General features: G+C 42.9%; 1 protein-coding gene across 4 annotated transcripts in view; it reads left to right on the top strand.

Moving 5' to 3' along the window:
• Positions 1–27,399, top strand: part of LOC140203138 (septin-9-like) — a 455,930-nt gene that overhangs the window by 350,770 nt on the left and 77,761 nt on the right. For all 4 annotated transcript variants that reach the window (XM_072268990.1, XM_072268991.1, XM_072268993.1 and 1 more), the window contains one exon: positions 17,015–17,143. In XM_072268990.1, the coding sequence (XP_072125091.1) occupies positions 17,015–17,143 (129 nt within the window). The remainder of the gene's footprint in view (positions 1–17,014; positions 17,144–27,399) is intronic.

Genomic DNA, 27,399 nt, shown 5'->3' on the forward strand with positions numbered 1-27,399 from the left:
CCATCCGCTTCAAGGGTCGCGCGTTGTGCACTCAGAGATGAGCCTCTGCGCACCGCTGTTGTAACGTGTCGTTATTTGAGTTAGTGCCACCTTCCTGTCAGCTTGCACCAGCCTGGCCATTCTCCTCTGACTTCTCTCATGAGCAAGACATTTTTGCTTGCAGAACTGCCGCTCACTGGATGTCTTTTGTTTTTCCGCACCATTCTCTGTAAACTCTAGAGCAGGGAACCCACCCTTTTTTCATGCCGAGGACCACCACCATTAAGCAAGGCGGTCTGTGGACCCTAGGTTGGGAACCCCTGCCTTAGAGACTGTTGTGCGTGAAAACCCTAGAAAATCAACAGTTTCTGAGATACTCAAACCACCCCATCTGGCACCAATGGTCACAGTCACTTAGATCACACTTCTTCCCCACGCTGATGTTTTGTCGGACCAACAACTGAACCTTGTCTACATGCTTTTTATGCATTGAGTTGCTGCCACATGATTGTCTGATTAGATATTTGCATTAATGAGCAGGTGTTCAGGTGTACCTAATAAAGTGGCCACTTAGTGTACTGCACTGCATAAGGAATCATGTCAGTTAAGCTTAGCCAAGTATCAGTTCGCTATTACTTCATGACCTTTGCTTCCTACATTGATAAATCTGCTTTCAGTTTGAGCCAGTCAGAAGTTTATCTGGTTTATGCAAATCTTCATCTTAAATCTATTATCGCCTGATCTGTGAATGTTATAAATATTAACTAGTACCTCAGAACCTATTTGCAAGTTTAACATCTTTAATTTCGTACAGCTTTGCTTCCGGGACTGCTCTCGTGTTCTGTCACAACCTTCAAGCAGTCTCATTTAGCATAGACAGAAAGAGCATTTGATTTTTAAAGGCAAAGCCACTTGAAAACACTCAACGTTTTAGGAACAGCTTCTTCCCCTCCACTGTCAGACTTCTGAATGGACAATGAACCCATGTACCCTACCCCACTATTTTTTCATTATTTGCTCTCAATTAAAAATTTATTTTATTTTTTGAGATACAGAGTGGAATGGTTTGCACCGTCCTACAATCCCTCGATTTAATCCTAGCCTAATCACAGGACAATTTACAATGACCAATTAGCCGATTTGGGGGGGAAACTGGAGCACCCGGAGGAAGCAGTCACAGGGAGAACGTACAAACTCCTTACAGGCAGTCGCAGGAATTGAACCCCAATCACATGTATTGTAAAGAGTTGTGCTAGCCACTACTCTACTGTGCCGCCCCAAAGTTTTTGCACCACTTATTTAATTTATTTTTATTATATTTCTTACTGTAATTTATAGTTTCGTTATTACTTTGTGCTGCAATGTACTTCTGCCTCAGAACAATAAACTTGATAACATATAGTATGCCAGTGACAAACCTGATTCTGATTCTGACGAGTGTTAAGGCTGCGGGAGGAAAAGGTTAAAAAAAAATGAAAGACGGATTTTCAATCAAAGTTCAAAGTAAGTTTATTATTAAAGTACTGGTGCTCGTGCCTCTGACTCCATATCGCTCTATCCTTTCCAATAATTATATCTGAAACCGAAAGAAGCTGCAGAGGGTTGTAAATTTAGTTGGCTCCATCTTGGGTACTAGCCTACAAAGTACCCAGGACACCTTCAAGGAGCGGTGTCCCAGAAAGGCAGCGTCAATTATTAAGGACCTCCACCACCCACAGCATGCCCTTTTCTCACTGTTACCATCAGGTAGAGGTACAGAAGCCTGAAGGCACACACTCAGTGATTCAGGAACAGCTTCTTCCCCTCTGCCATCCGATTCCTAAATGGACATTGAACCCGTGAACACTACCTCACTTTTTAAATAAATATTATTTCTGTTTTTGCATATTTTTAATCTATTCAATATACATATACTGCAATTGATTTCCTTGTTTATTTATTTTTACTTTTTTTTTCTAAATTATGTATTGCATTGAATCTACTGCTGCTAAGTTAACAAATTTCAGGATGCATGTCGGTGATAAGAAACCTGATTCTGATTCTGAACTGTGAAGATGACTGGTTGTGAAGGGAAATGCCCTCATAACTTGCTCAAACACTTGCTGCTAATCAGCCGCTCAGAAGAGCACTGACCCACGTTTCGTTGCCACTCAGAGGAAGGGATCCATCCCGTTTCCAGCTTTGATGGCAGGCAATGTGTTTGCTTTTTATGTGATTCATGCACTGCTTGCAAAACAAGACAATTTTTTTTAAAAAAGCACTTGCAAACGAAGCCCTATTAATTGAGCAGTAAAAGACAAGAACAAGACAAACACATTCATGGGTTACCTGCTTTCTCTTGGGGCCTGAAATGCAAATGGTGGACAACCATTTTTAAAAGCCCATTGTGACTCTTGACATGCTATTTAATCACCCTGAGGAACTGTCTCAGAATACAAGGACGTCCCTTTAAAACAGAGATGAGGAGGAATTTCTTTAGCCAGAGGGTGGTAAATCTGTACAATTCATTGCCACAGAAAACTGCAGAGACCAAGTCATTTGGGTATATTTGAAGCAGAGGTTGTTAGGTTCTTGATTAGTAAGGGCGTCAATGGTTACGGGGAGAAGGCAGAGAGAATGGGGTTGAGCCATGATCGAATGGCAGGGCAGACTCACGAAGCTGAATGGCTGAATTTTGCTGCAATGTCTTATGGTATTAACAGGAAAATGGACAAAACTGTAATCAGGCATATATTTTTTCTGTAACAACACACACAAAAAATGCTGGAGGAACTCAGCAGGCCAGGCAGCATCTATGGAAAAGAGTAAACAGTCAACATTCGGGCCGAAACAGTTCTTCAGGACTCCAATCCTACTGAGTTCCTCCGGAATCTTGTGCAAGTTGCTTTGGATCTTCAGCACCTGCAGAGTATCTCATGTTTGTGGTATTTTTTTTCTGTCATGATAATTTATGGCAACAGTGTAAGGATGGACAGATTATGCCATTAAACCTCGGCAACAAAGTATACTGATCAATATTTAAAGTGAGCTAATGAATTATTTAGTGTTGACAATTTTTTTGAAAGAAGAGAAACTTTTTTTAAGTGAATACCCTAATATGGAGGCTCAAGGGATATTAAGATTGGTGGAATAGTTGGGCATTTGAGGATGGTAATTTGAGTAAGATTTGCTTACTTATAGCCTAAAGGCGTCTACTTTGATTTTAGAGCTTGTCCATTTATCATCCTCTGGAAATCATCCTACTTGGTATTAATCAGGCACTTCTGAATCCACATATGACCCCAGACTATGCCTAAGGTTTGTACACATATAAACGATTCATTTGGAAGAAAGCAGTAATGCTCAGTTGATGCACAGTAACCTTGTTCCATTGAGCTGGCCCCTGTTGTATCGTGACCTCCTGACCCTATCTGCTCCAGAGGTTGGAATTCCTTGGTGGAAACACTCAGTGGGCAGTTCCTATCTCAGCAACCCCTTCATCATGAAATGCTCCCTCAACACAAACTCTCCATTGAGCTCCAGGAAGAAAACCATTATCCATTAATATTGATAACTGACTGAGAACATAGTTTGGTTACTGGTGTTCAAATTGCACCAAGGTGCTGCATCGCAATTTTCTGTTCTCATTCTGATGACAATACGGACTGAAGGCAATGTTTTTATTTGACAAATAAACAAAAGCTCGACAAAAGTTCGACAAAAGCTCTCCACTCTGGTTTTTAGAGTTTGAGATCGCATAAGGTTCAGGTACTGCTTCCACTCCAAAGCTCAAAGTAAATTTATTTTCAAAGTACATATACTCTATGTCACCATATAGAACCCTAAGATTCATTTTCTTGTGGGCATACTCAATAAATCCATAATAGAATAATAATCATAATAGTATCAATGAAAGACCACATCAGTGTGCAAAAGTCAACAAAATGCAAATACAAAAAAGTAATAATAATAAATAAATAAACAATAAATATCAAGAAGATGAGATGACAAATCTTTGAAACTGAGTCCAAAGGTTGTGGGAACACTTGCAAACTTTAGCTGAATCTTTGCAAACTCCTAAGGAAATAGAGGCACTGACTTACACTTGTTTGCTGGGCCCTGGATAAGTCATCTGAAATAAAAACACTGAGGAATTTAAATTTGCTGACCCTCTCCACCTCTGACCCTCCAGTGAGGACTGGCTCATGGGCCTCTGGTTTCCTCCTCCTGAAGTCAATAATCAGCTCCTTGGTCCTGCTGACATTGAGTGAGAGGTTGTTGTTATGGCACCACTCAGCCAGATTTTCAATCTCCCTCCTATTAAGCTGATTCATCACCATCTTTGATTCGGCCAGTGACAAATCAACATATATCCATCCACCAAAAGCGGAATTTCCTGGTGGCCAACCACTTTAATTCCTATTCCCATTCCCATTCTGAGATGTCAGCTTGTGGCTTCCTCTTGTGCCGTGATGAGGCCACTCTCAGGGTGGAGGAGCAAAACTTCATATTCCTTTGGGGTAGCCTCCATCCTGATAGCATGAATATCAACTTCTCCTTCCAGTAAAAAAAATCCCTCCCTTTCCCTCTTCTTCTTTTCCCCACTCTGAACTCTTACCCTTTCTCACCTGCCTATCACTTCCCCCGGTTCCCTCCTTGTTCCCTTTCTCCTATGGTCCACTCTCCTCTCCAATCTCATTTCTTCCTCTCCAGGCCTTAACCTTTCCCACCCACCTGTCAACCTACCTATCACCACCTAGCTATCCTGGCCTCTTCCTCCTCTTTTTCCGGTCCTGAAGTGTAGTCTGGCTCACTGATGGCCTTAGCGAGGAACTAAACAGGCCCATTGTGGCTGTTTACCTATCCCACAATGATGCATCAAGGCACTCATCAGGGCCAATTAGAGGTGGGCAATGACATTTGGCTTTGCTTGTGACACCCATAATCCCATGAAAGACAGTATTTGGAGTTCATCATTAGGATGCTCACCATCCGGGACGTGCTCTCATTGCTACCATCAGGGAAGGAGGTACAGAGGCCTGAAGAAACACACTCATAGTCATAGTCATAGTCATACTTTATTGATCCCGAGGGAAATTGGTTTCCATTACAGTTGCACCAACCAAGAATAGAGTATAAATATAGCAATATAAACCATAAATAATTAAATAGTAATATCTAAATTATGCCAGGAAATAAGTCCAGGACCATTCTATTGGCTCAGGGTGTCTGACCCTCCAAGGGAGGAGTTGTAAAGTTTGATGGCCACAGGCAGGAATGACTTCCTATGACGCTCAGTGTTGCATCTTGGTGGAATGAGTCTCTGGCGGAATGTACTCCTGTGCCCAACCAGTACAGTATGTAGTGGATGGGAGACATTGTCCAAGATGGCATGCAAGTTGGACAGCATCCTCTTTTCAAACACCACCGTCAGAGAGTCCAGTTCCATCCCCACAACATCACTGGCCTTACGAATGAGCTTGTTGATTCTGTTGGTGTCTGCTACCCTCAGCCTGCTGCCCCAGCACACAACAGCAAACATGATAGCACTGGCCACCACAGACTCGTAGAACATCCTCAGCATCGTCCGACAGATGTTAAAGGACCTCAGTCTCCTCAGGAAATAGAGTCGGCTCTGACCCTTCTTGTAGACAGCCTCAGTGTTCTTTGACTAGTCCAGTTTAGGAACAATGTCTTAGGAACAGCTTCTGCCCCTCCACCATCAGATTTCTGAATGGTCCGTGAACCTCTGGACACTATAAAAATAAATAAAAAGTGCAAAAAAATTAATTATGAGGTAAATTATAGATTTTTATGTACTTACACTGTTTTGCTGCAAAATAAACACAAAAAAATTCCTGTCACACATAAAATGCTAGAAGAACTCAGCAGGTCAGGCAGCATCTATGGAAATAAAGAAACAGTCTTTGATGAATTGCAATGTACTCAATAAACAATTAATTTCATGTCATATGTCAGTGATAATAAATAAGATTCTGGTTGTAATTGGCATCAGTCTTCCTTTCCCAGCTATTTAGCATCACATTGGCAGGGTTATAACCTGCGGCTCCCAACCCCCCCAACCCCGTGAAGCCTCGGTACAAACTTCACTATGTAACTTTATGCATCATTCTGTGTGTGGCAGTTTGCTTGATCGGGTTACAGCCGTGATTTGAAGTGGTTACATTCTCTGCAAATATCTGATGTTTGCACAGCATATTGCAAGATTTGCTCGACTTGTCCTGATTAGCCTGTAAACACTGTTTAAGATGGCAACTTGATTGCAAATAGGAGAGATATGCTGGCTTCATTGTGTGTCCACAATTGTTTCTTTGTCTGTCACTCTGTGGGAAAATTGTGTGTGTGGTGTATGCATGTGTGTGTGGATAAGACTCAGATTTTAACTCAGTGTACACCTCAATAAAAGATCCAAACCAGCAAGGGTGACCTGGCCATGGAAGATAAACTGTTAACAATGTTGAGACAGAAGCATTTCTGACTTCAGGGGACAGAAGATAAATTAATTACTTTGAAACGTTCCAAAATGTTTCATGGCCAACGTGATGCTTTTGCAGTGAATTTGTGGCAAAGGAAACGACCATTATTTGTGTAACAAAATAAATCTTCCGCAAAAAAATAAATTAGGTAAAAGACAAGAGCAAATCTGCAGATGCTGGAAATCCGAGCAACTCGCGTTTCGGCCCGAAACGTCGACTGTGCTTTTTTCCCATAGATGCTGCCTGGCCTGCTGAGTTCCTCCAGCATTTTGTGTGTGTTACTTGAATTAGATAAAAGACATGTTTTCAATGTCCGGGTCCTTTTCCAGGGGTGTAACTATGCCCCAGTCTGCACAGCCACTCTTCGTCTGCAGCTAAAACCTTCATCATTGTCCTGACCAGTCAGTCCTGTACTTTCCTGTCAGACCACGTACCACAGCAACCAATCTGCTGGAGGAACTCAGCACGTCGAGCAGGATCTCTGGGTGGGGAGGGGGAATGATCAATGTTTTGGGTCAAAACCCTGCAGCAGAACACACGGACAATTCCACCTCCCCCCTCCCCGACTTGCTGAGTTCATCCAGCCGATTGTTTGTTGCTCCGGATTCCAACATCTGTAGCTTCTTGCATCACCACCAGCCATAAGTCTGAGCTCGTTCATTTCTCTGCCGGCAACATCCTAACTCTGTAAACAGGTCGGCCTCACCCACTTCCCCAGTGCTGACCGATCCGCACTGGTTTTCGGTCTGACAGTACCATTCTCGTGTGTTTTTGGATCCTCCCTAACCCCACCTCTGCCTGTTTTCATAATATCCTCCAGGCAGGGCTACAGCGTTACAAGGAATGGATTGGTTGAGAGATCCTTGATTGGTCAGGGCATGAAGGGATACAGGGAGAAGGCAGGAGAGTGGGGCTGAGAGGAAATTTGGATCGGCCATGCTGAAATGGCGGAGCAGACTCAATGGGCCAAATGGCCTAATTCTGCTCCTATTTCTTATGGTCTTAGGTTTTTACGGAAGGTGGGCTTTGCTCAGCCAACCCCATTTTAATCACTCTGCTAGTCACAGAGTCACTTCTGCTACCTCAATATTCAGTTCTTACTCTCTTTCCTTTCGTTTCCTTCTTTCATTCCTTCTTTCCTTTTTTTCTTTCTTTCCAGCACGGAATAGGCCCTCCAAGCCGCCCAGCAATCCCCGATTTAACCCTAGCCTAATCACAGGACAATTTACAATGACCAATTAATTTACTAACCGATACGTCTTTGGACTGTGGGAGGAAACCACAGCACCTGGAGAAAACCCAGGTGCACATTGGGAGGACATACGAACTCCTTACAGGCAGAGTTGGGAATTGAGCCAAGGTCACTGGTGCAGTAAATCATTATGTTAACCGCTACACTACCGTGCCAGTTCAAGAACACCTCCCCAGCTACGCAGGATACCGCCCAGTCCGTAACAGGCAAAGCCCTCCCAACCATTGAGCACATCCCCAAGGAGTGCTGCCACAAGAAAATAGCGTCCTTCAACCAGGACCCTCATCATCCACACCATGCTCTCTTCTCACTACTAGCGTCAGGCTGGAGGTACAGCAGCCTTAAATCTCAACACCACCAGGTTCAGGAACAGTAATTACCCTTCAAACATCAGCGTCCTGAACCAGCGTGGATAACTTCACTCACCTCAACTCTGAACTGAATCTACAACCTGCAGACTCAGTTTCAAAGATTCTACAACTCATGTTCTCAGTGTTATTTATTCTTTTTTATTCGTACAATTTGTTTTCTGTTGCAAATTTTCATCTGTAAGGGGGTTTCGACTTACTGCGGAGGCTAATTAAAATGGCGTCTTTGTTATGTTAATCATTGGAATGCGGCTTTGTTGTGTTAAACGCTGAGAAAGTTTGCGCTAGCAGCTTATTTTCCTTTAGAGTGTGATAAGAGAGTGCTATTAACCAATTGGGATAGTTGTTATGGTTTTGGTTATTTGAAGATACTGTATGCGTGGGGTTTTGGGGCAGAAGGCAGGAGAGCGAGACAGAGGATGGACCAGGTGCTGTGATGTCCACTAACGGGGTTGGACCCCGAGGAGGGCGTTTGGCGAGGAGAGGAGACGGAGACGGACTCGTGTGGAGCGTCTGGTCGACCACCGTTGTTGGTCCCAGGCGGCCGGTCAAGGTGGTCCGAGGGGTCGCAGGGTGAAGAAGAAGGTCCTTGAGCTCCAACGGTTTTGTGCACGAAGAGATTGAACTTTGATAAGTGTGGCGCCTTTTATTTTCCTTTTATATTTTATTCTCTCTTAATTATATAGTTCCAGTAATATCTACAAACTGTAAATCATTTAATTGCATCTGGTGTATTGTCTGTTATTTGAGCGGGGTGGGGTACCTCACACAGCATCCACACAAATGAATTACCCAGTTTGCCGGGGCCGAGGCTGTTTCCCTAGACGACAGCGAGCCGAGCGACCCTGAGGGTGGCCGGGGGGGCTACACATCTTTGTGTATAGTTTATCATAATTTTTATTGTATTTCTTTATTTTTCCGTAAGTGCTTGTGAGAAAGGGAGTTTGGTGACATAGACAGTATATACTTCGATAATAAATTTACTTTGTCTTTGACTTCTGTTCGTTTATGATGCAATTTAAAACTTGAAATTCCATCGTTTGAACTCGTATCTTCTCACAAAGCAAGGGTGAACACACTTTGAAAGTATTTCAGTGACCGTAATGTGTTTTAATAAAGTCTATAATCATGGACCTTGTTAAACTGTCAGTCAGGCGTCTCATAGTTTGAGTCGTGTGGAATGGCAACAAGTTCTTTCAGCCCATCAAGTAAACACCAACCATCAAGCACCCATTTATATGAATCCTTGCGATCGTTACTGGGGAATGGGATTGTGCTGTGAGCCAGCGGAGGCTCAACGGGTTGACGTATGGATGTTTTTAAAAATTATATGATGTAGGAGACCTGAGTAGGATCACTGTTTGATCACAAGGGACAAATGTCTCTGTTGACTGTGGGTGCAAATTATTTGCTGCATTCCGAACATTACATTAGTAACTATGCTTCAAAACATTAATTCCTGTGGATATGGCAAATTCAAATCCAGATCTTTTTCTGACTACCTATACATCCAACTCATTGAGAAATGAGCTTTGGGATGGTCCTTTGGTCCACTCTCCTCTCCTCTCAGATTCCTTCTGCACCAGTTCTTGACCTTTCCCACCTACCTGGCTTCACCTATCACCTTTCAGCTAGCCTCCTTCCCCTCCTCCCCACCTTTTAATTCTGGCATCTTCCCCAGGCCTGAAGAAGGGGCTTGACTGTCTGTCCATTTCCATAGATGCTGCCTGACCTACTGAGTTCCTCCAGCATTTTGTGCGTGTTGCTTTGGTATGTGGTAAACAGGCAGATTTCAATACAAAGATCAGCTGGTGCAGATCATAGAACAGTACAGTACAGCACAGGTCCTTTGGCCCGCAATATTGTGCTAACCAGTCAGTCTAACCCTTTCCTCCCAGTAGCCCTCCGTTTTTCTTTCAAACATGTGAATGTCTGCTCATAAAACAAGGATGAACACACTTCAAACATTCATCACTGACTGTAATGTCCCTAATGTATCTGCTTCTACTACTATCCTTGACACTGCGTTCCATTCACATACCAATCTTGGTAAATAAACCCACGGCTGTCATTCTCCTTATACCACATTAGCCATTGTTGCTTTGGGGAAAAGGTGTTGGCTTTCTACCTCTTATCAACTTATAGAATCATAGAAAAGTACAGCACAGAAACAGACCCTCAGGCCCATCTAGTCCATGCTGAGCCATTTAAACTGCCTACTCCCATTGACCTGCACCAGGACCATAGCCCTCCTATACCCCTGCTATCCGCGTACGTATCCACACTTTCCTTCAACGTTGAAATCGAGCTCACGTGCACCACTTGTGCTGGCAGCTCATTCTGCACTCTCACGACCTTCTGAGCGAAGAACCCTCCCCTCAAGTTCCCCTTTAACATTTCACCTTTCACCCTTAACCTAAGACCTCTGGTTGTAGTCCCACCCAACCTCAGTGGAAAAAGCCTGCTTGCATTTACCCTATCTGTACCCCTCGTAATTCTGTATACATCAATCAAATCACCCTTCAATCTTCTACGTTCCAAGGAATAAAGTCCTAACCTGCTCAATCTTTCTTTATAACTCAGGTGCTCCAGCCCAGCAGCTTCCTTGTATAAACCTTAATCAAGTTGCCTCTCATCCTCCTTCGCTCCAAAGAGAAAAGCTCACTCAGTCTTTCCTCATAGGTTCTTTAATTCTCTAATTCTCTGCTGCAGGAAATAGTTGAGGCCAGTTCATTGGCTATATTTTAGAGGGAGTTAGATATGGCCCTTGTGGCTGAAGGGATCAGGGGGTATGGAGAGAAGGCAGGTACAGGGTTCTGAGTTGGATGATCAGCCATGATCATACTGAATGGCGGTGCAGGCTTGAAGGGCCGAATAGCCTACTCCTGCACCTATTTTCTATGTTTCTTTGTAATCCAAGCAGCCATCCTGGTAAATCTCCTCTGTACCCTATCAGATCTGTGTTATATGTTTTATCATGGTTGTACAGAACATAGAACATACAGCACAGGAAAGGGCCCTTTGGCCCACAGTGTCTGTGCCAACCGTGATGCCAAATTGAATGCAACATTCATATCAAAGTAACAAAATGAAGTGAATTTTTTCCACCAAGGTTAATTCCTCTGGATTGCTGAACTTCGATGGCTTCTGAAGCTTTAAAACTCCTTCCTAATTTTTATTACAATATTGTAAGTTCACCAAGGCCAGCAAAGGCAGAATGTTATTCTGATGTCAGGCCCCTTTGCAAAGGAGAAAAGTAATTGATGCATCAAGCGACCAGATGTTAGTTTCGCGATGTGACAGACAAATTTACAGTGAACGCTTCAGCATACTTTCTGTTGAAGATGTGAGGATGGGGCAGGGTGGTAAACAGCTTATTTATGCCTCAGACTGTGCCAAAATCCAGCGCAACCCATTCATTTTCAGCACTGTGATGTTCCATGCATTCTGATTTAAATTTTCATAAACTCGTAATGTAGCCTGCTTTATGTAAGGCAAGGCTTTTTCAGTGCACTGGGCTGAATTATATAAACAGTGTTAAATAGTGCATTAAGCCAACATGCTGTCATTGATAAATTTGTCTTTGGCCTTTTTCAGGTTGTTTGTTTGATGGTGGTGAGATAGTTCCCACACTAGTTGTGTGAACCTCACAGGATGTTGGGATATGTACTGGGGTTTATTCTTCCTGGCAACAGGTCTCTCTCTCTCTCTCTCTCTGCACCACCACTAACACTAATAAGAGTCTGAATGCTTGCCATCTACTGAAAATATTGCCAGTGCTTTGACTTTTCCCTAACCAACTCCATTAGAGGTCTTGAGAAGTTCAGTGAATTACAGTATGCACAATGATTTACCACTCTTGTGACTGTCTTCTCGTTTCATCAACACAGTAAACCCATTGTCAGCTTCTATTAAGCTGACGGTGCATTTGCAATATCTCAGCCTATGAGGGACTAATTTGTTTGAAGATTGTTTTTTTTTTCTCCGCTGGGATTTCAGGAGGCCTTTGTCAGCGGGAGTGTCTGCGGGATACGTTATAAGAAGTCGACTTGATGTCCAGAAACAAGAAGTTCAATCAAATCTCCACAAAAAAAGGAGAAGATTCCATATCCCCTCTGCAAATACAGACCCGAGTTAAAATCGAACTCTGGGCTGGGGGCTGGTCAGAGGTTAAGTAAAGGGGGAGTGACAAGTTTTTACACAAATTCCAGGAGGCAGATTTATTAGTTCCTTAACCAAACGATCTGATTAAATCAAGCTTGTAAACCCAAACTCAAAGCACAAGGATTTGTTGCAAGACAACTTTGACATAATTTCACTTCTCCACTGTAAGATGCATCCATGGGCACCAAAGTTTAACCAACTCAGTGTGAGTCTATAGGATTAGTTCAAAATTGAAAGTAAATTTATTATCAAAAGTATGTACGGGTCATCATAAACTAGCGGAGATTCATTTTCTTGAAGGCATTCACAGTAGAACAAAGAAATACAGTAGAATCAATGAAAAAGTACACACGCACAAAGACTGTCAAGCAATCGATGTGAAAAAGCAATAAACAAGTGAAACTGAGAACATGAATTGTAGAGTCCTGGAAAATGAGTTCATAGGTTGTGTTCAGTGATCAGTTATTCAGTGCTGTCATGAGTGAAGAAGGCAATTGAAGGTTATCTAGCTGTCAAAGATTAGCGTAGCTTTATGCAGAAGATCACCATCTTGGATTTCTCTTCCCCACAAGGCTGTGGACGACCAATTTTTAGCAATACATTTGGGATGAATCGATATTTTTGGTACTAAGGAAATTGAGGAATATGGAAGGAGGAGGGAAGTGAGTCCTATCAGTCATCATTTTATTGTCAGCTTCTATTAAGAATTAGGATCAGTGTTCAGAAGTGTGGTCTACTCTTCCTAGTTCCTGTCTAATGCTTGGGTGAATTATGAATTCCTATTCATTGGATAAATTAACATTTATATTTGGAGGGACATTTACCATGTTTTGACACTTATTGCAGGTATATATTTTAAAATTTTCTTTTATTGCAATGGTTGTGTTTGCGCGTGGCCAAGTGGTTAAGGCGTTGGTCTGGTGTTCTGAAGGTTGCTAGTTCGAGCCTCAGCTGAGGCAGCATGTGTGTCCTTGAGCAAGCTGTATGGTCCTAATGCCCTTCCCTTGGACAACATCCGTGTTGTGGAGAGGGAGACTTGCAGATTGGGCAACTGCCGGTCTTCCATACAACCTTGCCCAGGCCTGCGCCCTGGAAACCTTCCAAGGCACAAATCCATGGTCTCACGAGACTAACGCATGCCTATGCGTTGCAATGCAATGCTTTATTTAAATGGGAGATCAGCTGCTTGTGTCCCTACACAGAATGATCAAAATGGGACCATGGAGTGGTTATCAAATGTGTCCTGTGTCCTCATGATCTAAATAGCTGCATTAACTTTGCAGTTACTTGGTCTTTGGCAACGAGGAACAAATCTGCCCCTTGTGCAAGAGAAAATAATATCCATATTGGTTGGATCACAAAGAAGTTGGAACATATCGTGATTAGCAAAATCCATCAACTGACTTAAATCTCATGCTCCAGGAGTCGAGCCTAGTTAGCAATAATGAATTTGTTTTTAAAAAGGGCATAAAGGAAAAAGATTTTAAAAAATGTATTCAAAGAAATTTATTTATGAAAGTATGTAAGTTACCATATACTACCTTGAGATTAATTTTCTTCCAGGCATTTACAGGAAAATGAAGACGAAAATGCAAAAGAATTTATGGAATTTTTAATATAAGTAACCAATATGCAAAAGAAGACAAAGAGTGCAAATAAAAAATAATACTGAGAACATGAGCTGCAGAGACCTTGAAAGTAAGACTGTACGTTGTGGAATCAGTTAAAAATTGTTGTGAGCAGGGCCGGACTTTAGGCAGGGCTAGGCTGGGCTGCAGCCCAGGGGCCAGAGCTGCAGAGGGGCCCAAAATAGGTAGCTATCATCATGGCGGACAAAAAAAACTACGAGAGTGGAGCACAGAAAAGAAAACAGAAACAAGAAAAAGAGGACCGTGAGAAAGAAGTATTAAAAAAGACATTGAAATTGACAGAATTGTTTAAACCTGTTCTCGATGATGCAGCAGTACCATCGCTCTTGTCACAGTTTGAGACCGGTGGACAAATGGAGACTTGTTCAACAGCTAGCGCTAGCACCAGTGTTAGCACAGGACCACTGTCCTTGCCACAGTCAGCAGCTAACGCTGAAGAGGCAGAGAGCATGACTTTGGGATTCCTGACCACAGAGGCCTCCGAACAACCAAGTTGGGTCGCCATTAATGTCAACGTTACCGCTACTGAGGATCCTTACAGCACTGATCCTGCTCACTGGGGAAAGGAAACGTTATATGATTCAGTCCAAGCGTACTGGGCTAAGAAAGGGCCGGAGTCCTGCCAGAATAAGGATGTGGATATCAAAGCTTTAGAACGAGTATACAAACAGCAGGGATGCTTTTTCTCCAAATTTCACTTCAAACGCAAGCTCGTAAATGGTGAAACATAGAAACATAGGAACATAGAAAATAGGTGCAGGAGTAGGCCATTCGGCCCTTCGAGCCTGCACCGCCATTCATTATGATCATGGCTGATCATCCAACTCAGAACCCCGCCCCAGCCTTCCCTCCATACCCCCTGATCCCTTTAGCCACAAGGGCCATATCTAACTCCCTCTTAAATATAGCCAATGAACTGGCCTCAACTGTTTCCTGTGGCAGAGAATTCCACAGATTCACCACTCTCTGTGTGAAGAAGTTTTTCCTAATCTCGGTCCTAAAAGGCTTCCCCTTTATCCTCAAACTGTGACCCCTCATTCTGGACTTCCCCAACATCGGAATAATCTTCCTGCATCTAGCCTGTCCAATCCCTTTAGGATCTTATACATTTCAATCAGATCCCCCCTCAATCTTCTAAATTCCAACGAGTACAAGCCCAGTTCATCCAGTCTCTCTTCATATGAAAGTACATATCAAGGCAATGGCTCTTATATTCCCCTTCCACAGGCTGGTGTTTTGTTTTGCATGCTGCATCTTCAGTGATGGTAACTGTCAGTCCATCTTCGAAACTGGCTTTAGCGACTGGAAACATGCCGCTGAGCGCATAGGAGAGCATGAAAATAGCGAACACCACAGGAAAACGATACTGACCTGCGTTACACTAGCGTCTGACAGCGAAAGAGTAGATACAGAACTGCAAGAACAGTTCGAGTCAGAGTGTGTCTACTGCACTGACGTATTGAGAAGAGTGGTGGCGGTTGTGAAGTTTTTGGTTGAGAGGGGACTGGCTCAGATCCGCAAAGGGACAGGACAGGCTGAACCATCTTGCTCTGTTGTCACTTGAAAGTGATCTTGTTCGGAAACTGGATTTTAGTGATCTGATCAAGGACCTTGCTGTGAAGAATTCCAGAAGAACTAGGTTTTAATTTTGAAAAACAAGCGTCTGACTTTGTAAATATCTAGGCTTGTGTGTCAGTGCTGTTCCTGTTTTTGTGGCAATAGGCTAATAGTTGACTGTTTACAAACCTAGTAAGGTCTTTACTCTGCAAGCCACACAGCACAGCAATAGGTTAGTATGTGCTAGATCTCATTTTTCAAAAAGATTGTTGGAGTATTGTCAAGTTTCCTAGTTTGACATAGTGCCATCTCTCTTGGCCTTTTCTCCTCTCATTTCCACTTTACTTTCTCAGAACACACGGTTGAGAAAAATACCTAGATAAGAATGCTTTGGCATTGTTTGAGAAATAGGGCCTATGGTCTGTGCAGCAATAGCTAAATAATGAATTAAGATTGAGTACATCATACTTCGTCTCCCTCATAACTTTATTAAGCCAACTAAGCTTAGGTCAGTTTTTGAGTGCTTTAGATGCTGTCCTTCAAACTAAGAATCTGCATTACTTTCTGTCCTCTCTCTTAAGGCCTGTAAGTATATAGCCTATGCATTGTACTAAACCAATGTCTTTGTCCACAGCTTTGATACTTAGACCAGTATGACCTTTGCTCTTGTTCTTGCTTTTTTTTGCCTAGTACAGCAGCATTTTACGGTGTCGGCAGGGGCCACATTAGGGCCCCCGGCCCCACTAAATCTGGCCCTGGTTGTGTGTGAAGTTATCCATACTATTTTAGGATCCTGATAGTTGAAGGCTAATAAGCATTCCTAAGTCTGGTAGTGTGGGACTTAAGTCTCCTGTATCTCCTGCCCGATGGTAGAGAGCATGGCCTGGATGGTGAGGGCTCTTGATGATGGGTACTGTTTTTTTAATAGTGCTCTTCAACAGAGCAGATGGAGGCAGACCTATTGAAGTGCTTTTACATTAGATTATCCAATCCCTCAAGTAATCCCCACATCCAAGGGTAGAGCCATGATCGATGGAATGGAGCTGTCCTCCCATCATTCCATAATGAACACACCAGTGATAAGTGATGGGTTTTCCTGGGAATGATGCATTCCAACTCAGTGAACTGCACATGGTTGGTTTAAAATATGACTGTCCACAATGCTGAAAATTCAGTCATCCCAGAACAGACTTATTTTGGGGATTCGGGTGGGAGAGGAGAATAAAAAAGCTGGAGCATTGAGATTCTAGGAAATGATGTTTTAAACATGCATATAAATATTTTTATTAACTATTCAAGCATTAATGGACAGTTATATATATTCTGAAGAAAAAGTGGTCATGCAGGATTTCAAAACTGAAAAATAAATTGAAAAGCAAAAGCCAGATTGTATCTTTTAGCTTTAGTGTTTGGAAAGCACTTGATCCCCACTAAGTCACGTCTGGGGATCTGCTCAATTAGTTCTCCATTTCGCTCTGCTCGGAATTTACAAGCTAAAGCTTGCTGGTGCTCTGTAGACAGGTAGAATTTTCTGCTGTTGCTGAAGTGTTGGTTTTTCCTCTTGCTCAGGTGAAAGTGGGCTTGGAAAGTCGACCTTGGTGAACACCTTGTTCAAGTCAAAAGTCAGCCGGAAGTCCTGCATGCCCAACTACGTGGAGAGAATTCCCAGAACAGTGGAACTCCAAACTATTAGCCACAGTAAGTTTAACTGGAAGCCAAACTGCAATGTTATAGATGTATCCAGCCACCCTGAGCTTGGCCTCACAGTCCAAAAGCATTGATTATGGCAGTGGTTCAGATTCCTGGTGCTATATTGGCATACTGTCAGAATGGAATTGGATATTTCCATATGAAAACCAACATGCTCATATTAAATTCCCCTCCGCGGGTTTATCAAAGGGCTATGGTCTTTATAAAATAAGTAGGTCAAATACTACGGTACTGTGCAAAAGTCTGAGGCATGCTAGATTTTTTATATGACTTCAGATGGTCTGGCCTCCACAGAGCCCTGATCTCAACATCATCGAGGCTGTCTGGGATTATCTGGAGAGACAGAAGTAAGCGAGACAGCCAAAGTCTGCGGAAGAACTGTGGCAGGTTCTCCAGGATGCTTTGAACCATCTACCAGCCAATTTTCTTACAAAACTGCACGGCGGTGTATCTAAGAGAACTGATGTAGTTTCAAAGGCAAAGGGTGGTCACACCAAGTATTGATTTGATTTAGGTTTTTTACTGTTTATTGTCTTTTCTAGTCATTATTTTTGATATTTGGTAACTTTTCAATTAATCATTTTTGAAAGCATCTTCACATTACAGAATTTCTTTTACATGTGCATAAGACTCTTGTACAGTACTGTAGATGTGAGAAAGTGCTGTATTAAAGACTTTCAATTACAGTTTCTTTGAGGCTACATGCAGAATTAAAGGAAATATTAAACTGGCAATACAGTTGGATGTGTGAATGTATTTGTAGCCATATTAAAATTACAGAAACGTCTGTGTGTGTGTGTGTGTAGCTCTGGATTTCCAGCACCTGCAGAATCTCTTATACTTCAAGAAATATATTTTTGGACATGTAGACTTTATTTATAATAAGTTTCAGGGAAAGAATAATATAAAGTTTAAAATGTTTGATGTGCTTTCATTTATAAGCATGCATTTGCCACAGTGTAAGTTGACTTGATTTACATTGTCAAGTCAAAGTTTCTCTATAATGTCTGATTCCCACCTGTTTTAGTGTCTTCCCTGGTGTAGCAACCCAATCCAGAGCCAAAGCCCAGACCTAATGGTGCAAGTTATCATCATCATCATTATGTGTCATGTCATATGACTGTGCGATCATGGACTTCCATCTGTTTTTAATCTGTCACTCCATCTGTTGTTCTTATCCTTTGCTCTATCCATGACCATGATTGTTCTTGGCAAATTTTTCTACAAAAGTGGTTTGTTATTACCTCCTTCTGGGTGGTACCTTTACAAGGCGGGTAATGCCCTCCCCCGCCCCACCCGGCCGTTATCAATACTCTTCAGAGGTTGTCTGCTTGGTGTCATTGGTCGCATAACCAGGACCTTCGATGTGCACCAGCTGCTCGCACAACCATCCACCACTGGCTCCCATGTCCCTGATTGGGGGGTGGGGTAAGCAAGCGCTACACTTTGCCCAAGGGTGACCTGCAGGCTAGCAGAGGGAAGGAGCGCCTTGCACCTCCTTTGGTAGAGACGGAACTCCACCTTGCTACCCAAGTCATACCAGGACTTGTTTGCAAAAGAGTGGATGTTTTTCTGATCCAAACGTTCTTCTGAAGTCAAGAATGACGCATAAAACATAAAAATGAGACCTTTTTATTAACTGTTACAAGAGCAGAAAAACAAGCTGAGAGAACTAAAGGAACAAAAAAATGAAAAAGCACTTCATGGTCATCTCATACTCAGACTAGAAATAACAATTATCTCTAGGTGATAACAATTATCATCATCATATGACATGGATGCTCATGGTCTTCCACCTGTCTTTAATCTGAGAAGTTCTAATAAGTTCTTCAAAACTTTTGTCTGTCCATCTCTTGATGTAAATCATGAATGTTCTGCACTGCCAATGGTGACGCTTTTTTTCTGTCAGTTTTTCCCGTCACTGCAAGATGATTGAGCTTCTCTTTCCTCAGTACATCCCAGAAACTTGCACTGCCGTTTTCTGATCGATTATATCAGCTCTCTTCTTATTCTGGCTTTTTGCAACACTTCCTAATGTGTTGCTCTGTCCTTCCACGATATTTTCTTCATTCTTCTCAAAAACCACGTTCCTGCAGCTTCGAGTCTCCCCTCATTTTGCTTTGATGTTGTCCAACGTTCGCTTCTGTAAGTTAGTGAGGAATGAATGTAGTACTGCAACACTCTGAGTTTCAAACCCATAGAGATTAGGTTATTTTTTGTATCTTGCACAAATGCTTGAACGTGCATTTAGCAAACTCATTCCTTCTTCAAATTTCAACGTGAGTTCTACCGTCAGATGTTATCATGCAGAATAGAGGTTTGACACCTGGTACAGAAAACTGATAAGCTTCCAGAAAGATTGTGTACAAAAGCAGCTGTGCCATAATTACTGGAGAATTACATAAATATACAAGCAATCTTTGAAAAATTAAAATACATAGAAAAATAAGAATTCTACACCCCAATCCAACAGGACCAAAGTCAAGGTGAGGAAGGGACTGAAGAGCGTTTGGGAGTAGGGAGGGCAAGTGACATGCTGAAAAACGGGAGAGGGGATTAATACAGGGCTTTCCATAATTTTGCATGCTTCAACCATTAGCAGAAATTGCCCTTTCATCAGTTGAGTCACATCATGCAGTTCCCAACACTGAGTACCTTTGGTTTTTGGCGTTAGAAGTTCCACATCCTTAACCTCCATTACCCTGTTGACTGATGAGGGTGTTTGACCTTCGGGCTCAGACTTGGAGCTTAAAATCATCAGCCTAAATCTCATCTTGTTAGCCTTTGTAACCACTGGTGTGAGAAACATGGAGAGAAAATAAATCTGGCCGTTTCCAGGGACACCTACCCTGAGGCTGGGATTCAGGATCAGAGCAAAGTGAAAGGTTCCCCTGACCCAGGAGTGCTGGGGGCTGACATGGGTTTTGCAAAAAGAGCAGAATGTTCCCTTCCCAACAGTGACATTAGTAAAATGTTAAATTGTTCTTAAAACATGACTGTCTTCCTTTGTGTGGTTAGAGAATGCTTTGAATATCTGATGGCCTGAAGGAAGTGTTAAACCTTGGCTTTCTGTACATGGTGTAGAAAATTTTACACATAGTCAAATTATGTTCTTAAGATGGTCTCATTTCTGTTTTACATTGGCTCTTCGTGACCAGTCCAGCCATACTGTAGAGCATTTGGCATTGCTTGGCCTGGACATTCAATACCAGAGAGCCCATTCCTCGGGGGAGAACATGGTGCTTGGCCTGTGGACACTCAGCCAGGTTGGTTAGCATGCCCGGGGATCCCTCAGGATGTGTAGCGTGGCCAGGAACTGGACCAGCTGCCCGTACAAATGTCCCGGATCGGGGTCCGTGAGGGGCAGGAATACACAGCTGTTTTCCGCCACTTTCTCAAACTTGGCCACAGTCGGGCTGAGAAAGATAGAACACAGAACATGGAAGGTGACAGGAACAGGGCCTTCGAACCACGGTATTGTGCCAAATTAATTAAACATCTAACTAAACTGAGCTCTTCTGCCAACACATTGTCCACCTCCTTCCATTCTCTGCATATTCATGTGCCTGACAGCCTCTTAAGCTCTGCTTCCAGCACCATCCACTACTCCTTGTAAACATGACCAGCACATCTCCTTGGAACTCTCTCCCCCATTACATTAAATGTATGCCTCTAGTATTAGACATTTCAGCCCTGGGAAAAGATACTAGCTGTCTATTATAGCTCATAATCTTATAAACTTCTGTCAGGTCTCCTCCCAGCCTCTGCTGCTGCAAAGAAAACAACACAACCTCTCCACGTGGCACACACCCTGTGATCCAGGCAGCATCCCCGTAGACCTCTTCTGCACTTGGTGCAAAGTTTCCACATGCTTCATATAATGGGATGACCAGAACAGAATTCAGTACTCCAGATGTGGCCTCACCAGAGCTTTATAAGTCTGCAAGTTAAATAACCAACTGGAACTCAGTACCTTGAAGCATGCCATATGTATTCTTTACTACCCTATCTACAAACCTGCGCAACGACTCATCAACACGAGAGATTCTGCAAACGCTGGAGATCCAAAGCAACACACACAAAATGGTGGAGGAACTCAGCAGGTCAGGCAGCATCTATGGAAGTGAATAAACAGTCGACATTTTGGGCCAAGACCCTTCTTCAGGAGTTCAGAATTGGATCCCAAGGTCCCCCTGTTCATCATCACTATCAAGGTCTTTGGGATTTTATAGACCTGCATTCGTCCAAGCAAATGCAAAGAAATTCTTGGCTTTACTTTGACTGTAAAATAAGAAAGTAATTTTTGCTTTTACCGCGATATTCCATAGTTGATTGCTCGGAGTTGCATTGTGGTAATGGAGCGGTTAGTGCAGCACTATTACAGCGTCAGTGATTGGTGATAGGGGTTCAATTCCTGCTGCCGCTGTACATTCTCCCTGTGGGTGGGTGCTCCCATTGTTCCTCCCACATTCCAAAGACATAAGGGTTAGAAGGGGTCACTAAGTTGTGGGCATGCTTTGTTGGCGTTGGAAGCATGACAGCACTTGTGGGCTGCCCTTAGCACCTTCCAGATGCAAACGACACATTCTGCTGTATGTTTCGACGTACATGTGACAAGTAAAGCTTATCTTTCAATCTTTAAATGACTGCCTGCCATAACTGTGAAAGAAAAAGTGTGTATCTCCCCAGGAACAGAACAAATGCTTTGACAGTCCTTGTTGGGATTATTTCTCTCCGGAGACGTGCGTTCCATGTGGAATTTCACAACGGGTACTTTTCACAATACAACAGCGCTCTGTAGCAAGTAGTTCCAGCTCTTGTCTGCATTTACTGTTAACTTAATCTCTGCAATCAAAATGTGTGATGCTGAGATGGGCTTCGTGCTTTATGATAGCTAATCTGATGGGCCTTGTGGTTAGCAAAGTGTTTGTATATGTGGGAGTTCGTCCTGTGACACAACTGCAGAACAGACAGCCTCTGGGCCCATGTCTTTCATCGCTTGGAGATGGTGCCAATTATAGGCAGTATTATCTGAGTGTTTATACTACTCTGTCTACATCGCCTGCCGACCGTACAGACGTTTCTGCACATACTGTTCTTGGACGAGCATGAGAAATGTCAACTTCTAAAGGTTCATGAGTGTTTTTGATTGGTTAAGAAAGGGGAACATGGTTGCCAGTGGCAGAGAGGACGGTAAGCATGGGGCACATTTTAGGTGGATGGACAAAGATTGCAAGAGAAATATTTTTGCACACAGCGAGCTGTTTTGTGTGTATGTTCACCGTAATGACAGCAGAATGACAAGGGTGGGTGGGTGGGTGTGAGTGTGTGTGTGTGTGTGTGTGTGTGTGTGTGTGTGTGTGTGTGTGTGTGTGTGTGTGTGTGTAAATTATGTTCACCAAGTGCTTTTCATCACACGCTTCCAATGATGTGATAGGCTGAATGGCCTTCTGTTGAGCTGGATAATTCGTCAATGCAGTTGAGAAGCCATTAGAAAAAGAGCCTGGCTTGCCAGCGCAGCATTTTTTTTTAATTAAGTGCAATCGTGAACAATAGCCAGATCAGAAATGCTGACCAAGTCAGCTAGTTCCCAAAGAGAACTCTGATAGGCCAATCAGATGGTTCACTGCGGCTCAGCGATAGAACACAAAAAAATCATATGTCAAGTACATAGAACAGGCACAAGGGTCGCTAGCCCCTGTACCCCAGAAACACACCTGAGCTGTGCGGCAGAGGTATGTCTTTATAGGCCTGTCTTTATTCCTTATCATACAGCCTCACAATAACAAGAGTAAACTAAATGTGGACGGGGAAAGCCTGTATAACAATATTTTAGCCTGAAGCAGACTCGACTGAACTAGCAGAGTTACGCCCTATAGTCAAAAGTGATGCTCAGGAAACGTAATACCTATCACCTGTTTGCTGATAATCAGCTTGAAATCTTGTTCATTAGACCTTATGTATTCAAGCTCTTCGTTTTCCTTCCCGAAGTTTTCTGATTTCTGCAGCTGATCCGTTGATCTTGAGCCACAAAACAAGGAACTATATCATCATAGCTAAGTAAATATTTGCATTCAATGAACTGGATGACAAACTGTTAGTAATTGCTAATCCTACCATTACTCGCACTAACGCTAATGGAGTCCGAGTAGTTTAACAATGAAATTAGGCGAACATTTGCTCCATGTAAACATGTCAGAAGTTCAAGTCTCAATGCAGCCTTTAACTCTAATCCATTTAATTAATTTCCGAGTATATTCTGTCTTGAGGCAATGAGATGCTAATCTTGAACTAGTAGAGCTATAGTACTGTGCAGGAGTCTTCAGTACATATATATGGCTAGGGTGCCTAAGACTTTTGCATAGTACAGCAGTACTGACACCATACACAAAACAAATTGCATGACTTATGCGAGGCCGATAAATCTGATTCGGATATGGGTCTCTATTGTGGACTGAGAGTGGGAAGGGGTCAGGGAGAGGGAAATCATAGTTAGGAAAAGGGAAAGGGAGAGGGGACGGAGTGGGAAGCACCAGGGAGACATTCTGCAATGATTAATACCAATTGTTTGGAATCAAATGAAGCTACGGTGTCTCAGGGCTGGGGGGTGTCTAGCCCCGCACCACCTCCCCAGCCCCTGGCACTCCTTCTCTGCCATCTGTCCCACACCCCTCCTACAGGGTTCCACCCTCGCCGTACCCAGCATCCTTCGCTCCCGCCAGATTTACAAGCTCCCTCTCTGCCCCACGTTGACAAATACAGTACTGTTCAAACGTCTTAGGCGCTCTGGCTATACGTAAGTGCCTAAGATATCTCCTCCGCAAAATACAAACAATGTGGAACATCTTTGTGGGAAATGAAAAGAAGTAGTGTTTATTGGCTGTGATATCATAGGATAATCAAGGTGGAGTAGGAGGCCATTTGGCCCATCAAGCCAGTGCCAGTTGAGTAGACAGCTCCCAAGAGCTGCTGCTGTTTAGCTGAAACATTAAACCAAATGTGTTGGTGGATGCAAGTGATCCCATGGTAGTATTTGAAGTGGACAGTGTCCTAGAATCATAGAGCACTACAACACAGAATCATGCCCTTCGGCCCTCCCTGTTAATACTAGCCATCATGTAGCTAACAACCCTGATTCTACCAACCAATTTATGAACACATCACCAAGAATTTAAAAAAGTTATATTTTAAAATACTTTACAATTAGTAATAAAGTAATTTTTAGGCATTTTCTACTTCCATAATTTCAGTGAAGCCAAACAACTATTAGATAATCATTATCTATCATTGAAAATGGACAACTAATTCTCTGTATCTTGAAACATAGGAACAAGGAAGGCCATACAGTCATAGGGAGAACAAGCCCATAAGGTCACGGTGTGAGCATACAAACTGCTTAGAGATAGTGGCAAGAATTGAACCCCATTCGCCAGCGATACATTAGTGTTTACACTAAACGTTACACCACCATGCTGCCTAAAAAACCAAAAGGAAGACATATTTGCAAAAGGATGTGGAATCCATAAATAAATATAACTTGTAATTCACCAAAGCTTGGAGTTATTCTTCTGCTGTCCCTTCTGAATCTGATGCATTTGCTTAGTAAGTCACTACCAGGTACTGTTTTACCTGTTGCTTTCATCACCCTCAAAGCCCCAGTGCAACAGAATTCTCTATTTTGGAAATAGTTATTATCCCCAGCCTCACCAGTTTATTGAGGGATTGGGATTCAGTATTTCAAAGTTCAAAGACAAATCAAATTTATTACCAAGGTACATGGGTGTCACCATTATAGCCCCGAGATTCATTTTCTTGCAGAATCAACGTAATCCCTCACCCAACAAGATAGACAAATGTGCAAAAGACAACGAACTGTGCAAACAGAGAAAAAAACAAGCAATAAGTGTTGAGAACATGATTTGCAACCCTTTCACAAACACTTTGTATAAGACGTTGATGAGGCCTACTTTGGAGTGCTATGAATATTGCAGTTCTGGTCACCTACATATAGGAAAGATATCAATCAGTAAGATTGAAAGAGTACAGAGAAAATTTGCAGGAATGTTGCCAGGACGGGAGGGCCTGAGTTATTGGGAAAGGTTGAATAGGTTAGCACTTGATTCCTGGTATGTAGGAGAACGAGGGGAGATTTGATAGAGGTTTATAAAAATTATGAGGGCCATATATAGGCTAAATGAAAGCAGGTTGTGTGAAACTAGAACTAGAGGTCATGCATTAAGGGTGAAAGGTGAAATTTTTAAGGGGAACATGAGGGCCTCGTCACTCAGAGGGTGAACAAGCTGCCAGCAGAAGTGGTGGATGAGGGTTTGATTTCAGCATTAAAGAGAAGTCTGGATGAGTACATAGATGGGAGGGGTGTGGAGTGCAGGTCAATGGGACAAAGCAGAGTAATAATTTAGCATGGACCAGGCTGGCCAAAGGGTCTGATTCTGTGCTGTAACGTTCTATGACACTTATTGTATTGGGGAAGTTCTTGAGGGAGTGCCCAGCTCAACGTACCTGAAGGGTGAGCTCACTATCAGCACGGATCCAAAAGAAAAGCTCCCCTCTCACGTAGTGGAGAAACCTGAAAGTGCAACATGAAATCTGCGTCTGCTGACACATGCTTTGCACCCATTGGAAAGCTGCGAAGCCATAACTGACTTGAGATAAGGCAAGCCCTTCAATTATTCTGAGTCAGTGGCGCCGGCATGGTCAATCTTAACAGCTTGCAGAGCATGCGGGTATCTAAACAGACGTGCCTTTTCACACTGATGTTAGGAGAGTGGGTGTGAATCCTCATCTTCTACAAAGCATTCTGTATTTGACAACTAGGTGGCGAGGCATAATTTAAATGTATTTATGGATTCACAACCCTTTTGCAAATATTGCTTTAAAGTTACTGTCAAAAGAGAAATGCTATATAATGATTTCAGATTGTCCTTTAAAAGCCTATGTAAAAGCTTCTTCTGTATATCTTGGCAAGTATTGGCTTGTAGGCGCAAAGTGACAAATAAAAACCCTCGATCTTCAAAGAACATCTGCAGTGATGTACGTCAGTTTATTGTGAGTTTTCAAAGCTCTTGAACTTAATAGTAGGATGCCTGACAGTGTCCTCCTGAAATTTTCTCATTACCAGTTGCAAAGGCTAATTGTGTAACACTTTGAAAAGCTGTATTGTACTAAATGCCTCCTGTTGTTAAAGGAGGAACTGGTTGAAGAGTAGGGGTTAGGTTATTGCATTTTGCTTTGGATGTGACTTCAACCTCCCAAAGTTTACTGTATGATATGGGACCAGAATTAGTCTATTTGGCTCATCGAGTGTGCTCCTCCATTCAATCACTGCTGATTTTTTTCAACCCCATTCTCAAACCTTCTCTACTTAACCCTCAACCCATTTCCCAATCAGCAACCTATCAATCTTTGCCTTAAGTACTCTCAGTGACTTGGCCTCTGATGCCCTCTGAGCCAATTCCACAGATTGGCTGTAGAAACCCTACCTCATTTCAGTTCTGAAGAGACAACTCTTTATTCTGTGGTTATGCCCTCGGATCTTAGACTCTCTGTAGGTTTCAGTAAGGCATCCTTCTGAACTCCATCAAGTACAGGCCCAGAGACATCAAATGCTCCTCATACTTTAAGGCTTGAATTCCTGGGAACCTCCTCTGGGCCCTCTCCAGGACCGACACATCTTCTTTTTACCTTCTCCATTGGGACCCTTGGTCTATCTTGCTGAATGAATGGAGCCTCAATCATAATCTGGCTGTGTGTCAATTCCAAGTGATCAGTCTGATTCTGGAGTCAAAGGGTTGGCTTGTTGTCAAATAAACAAGCATCTTACCAGCTGAGCTACTTTGAGGGAAGGTAAGGCAAAAAAAAATGTTGCATGGAATATTTCCCCATCCTTTGAGTAAAAACATGCATCGACTAGATTTACTGCAGACAGCAGTTTTTCCTGTTTCTGACTCAGAAGGTTATAGGGTCAAGTCCTGTTTGAGAGGGTTAAGCACAGCAGTCAGGCTCTGGTACAGTACTGAAGGGGTGCACACTGGTGTATCAGCTACCCCAGAACCACAATGGAAGCAAGTCACCCTCAAACCCGACGACTACCCAAGAGGGAGAGAGAGGGAGCTGTACCGTCCTTCAATGCTGGGACGCTGAAGGCCCCAGAGGAGGATGCTTCCACTGCCTCCCTCCAGTTAGTCCTCCTCAAGAGCCTTGCAGTCTAATTCCCGCTTCAACTT

The sequence above is a fragment of the Mobula birostris genome, chromosome 9, assembly GCF_030028105.1.
Source record: "Mobula birostris isolate sMobBir1 chromosome 9, sMobBir1.hap1, whole genome shotgun sequence".
Lineage (NCBI taxonomy): Eukaryota > Metazoa > Chordata > Chondrichthyes > Myliobatiformes > Myliobatidae > Mobula > Mobula birostris.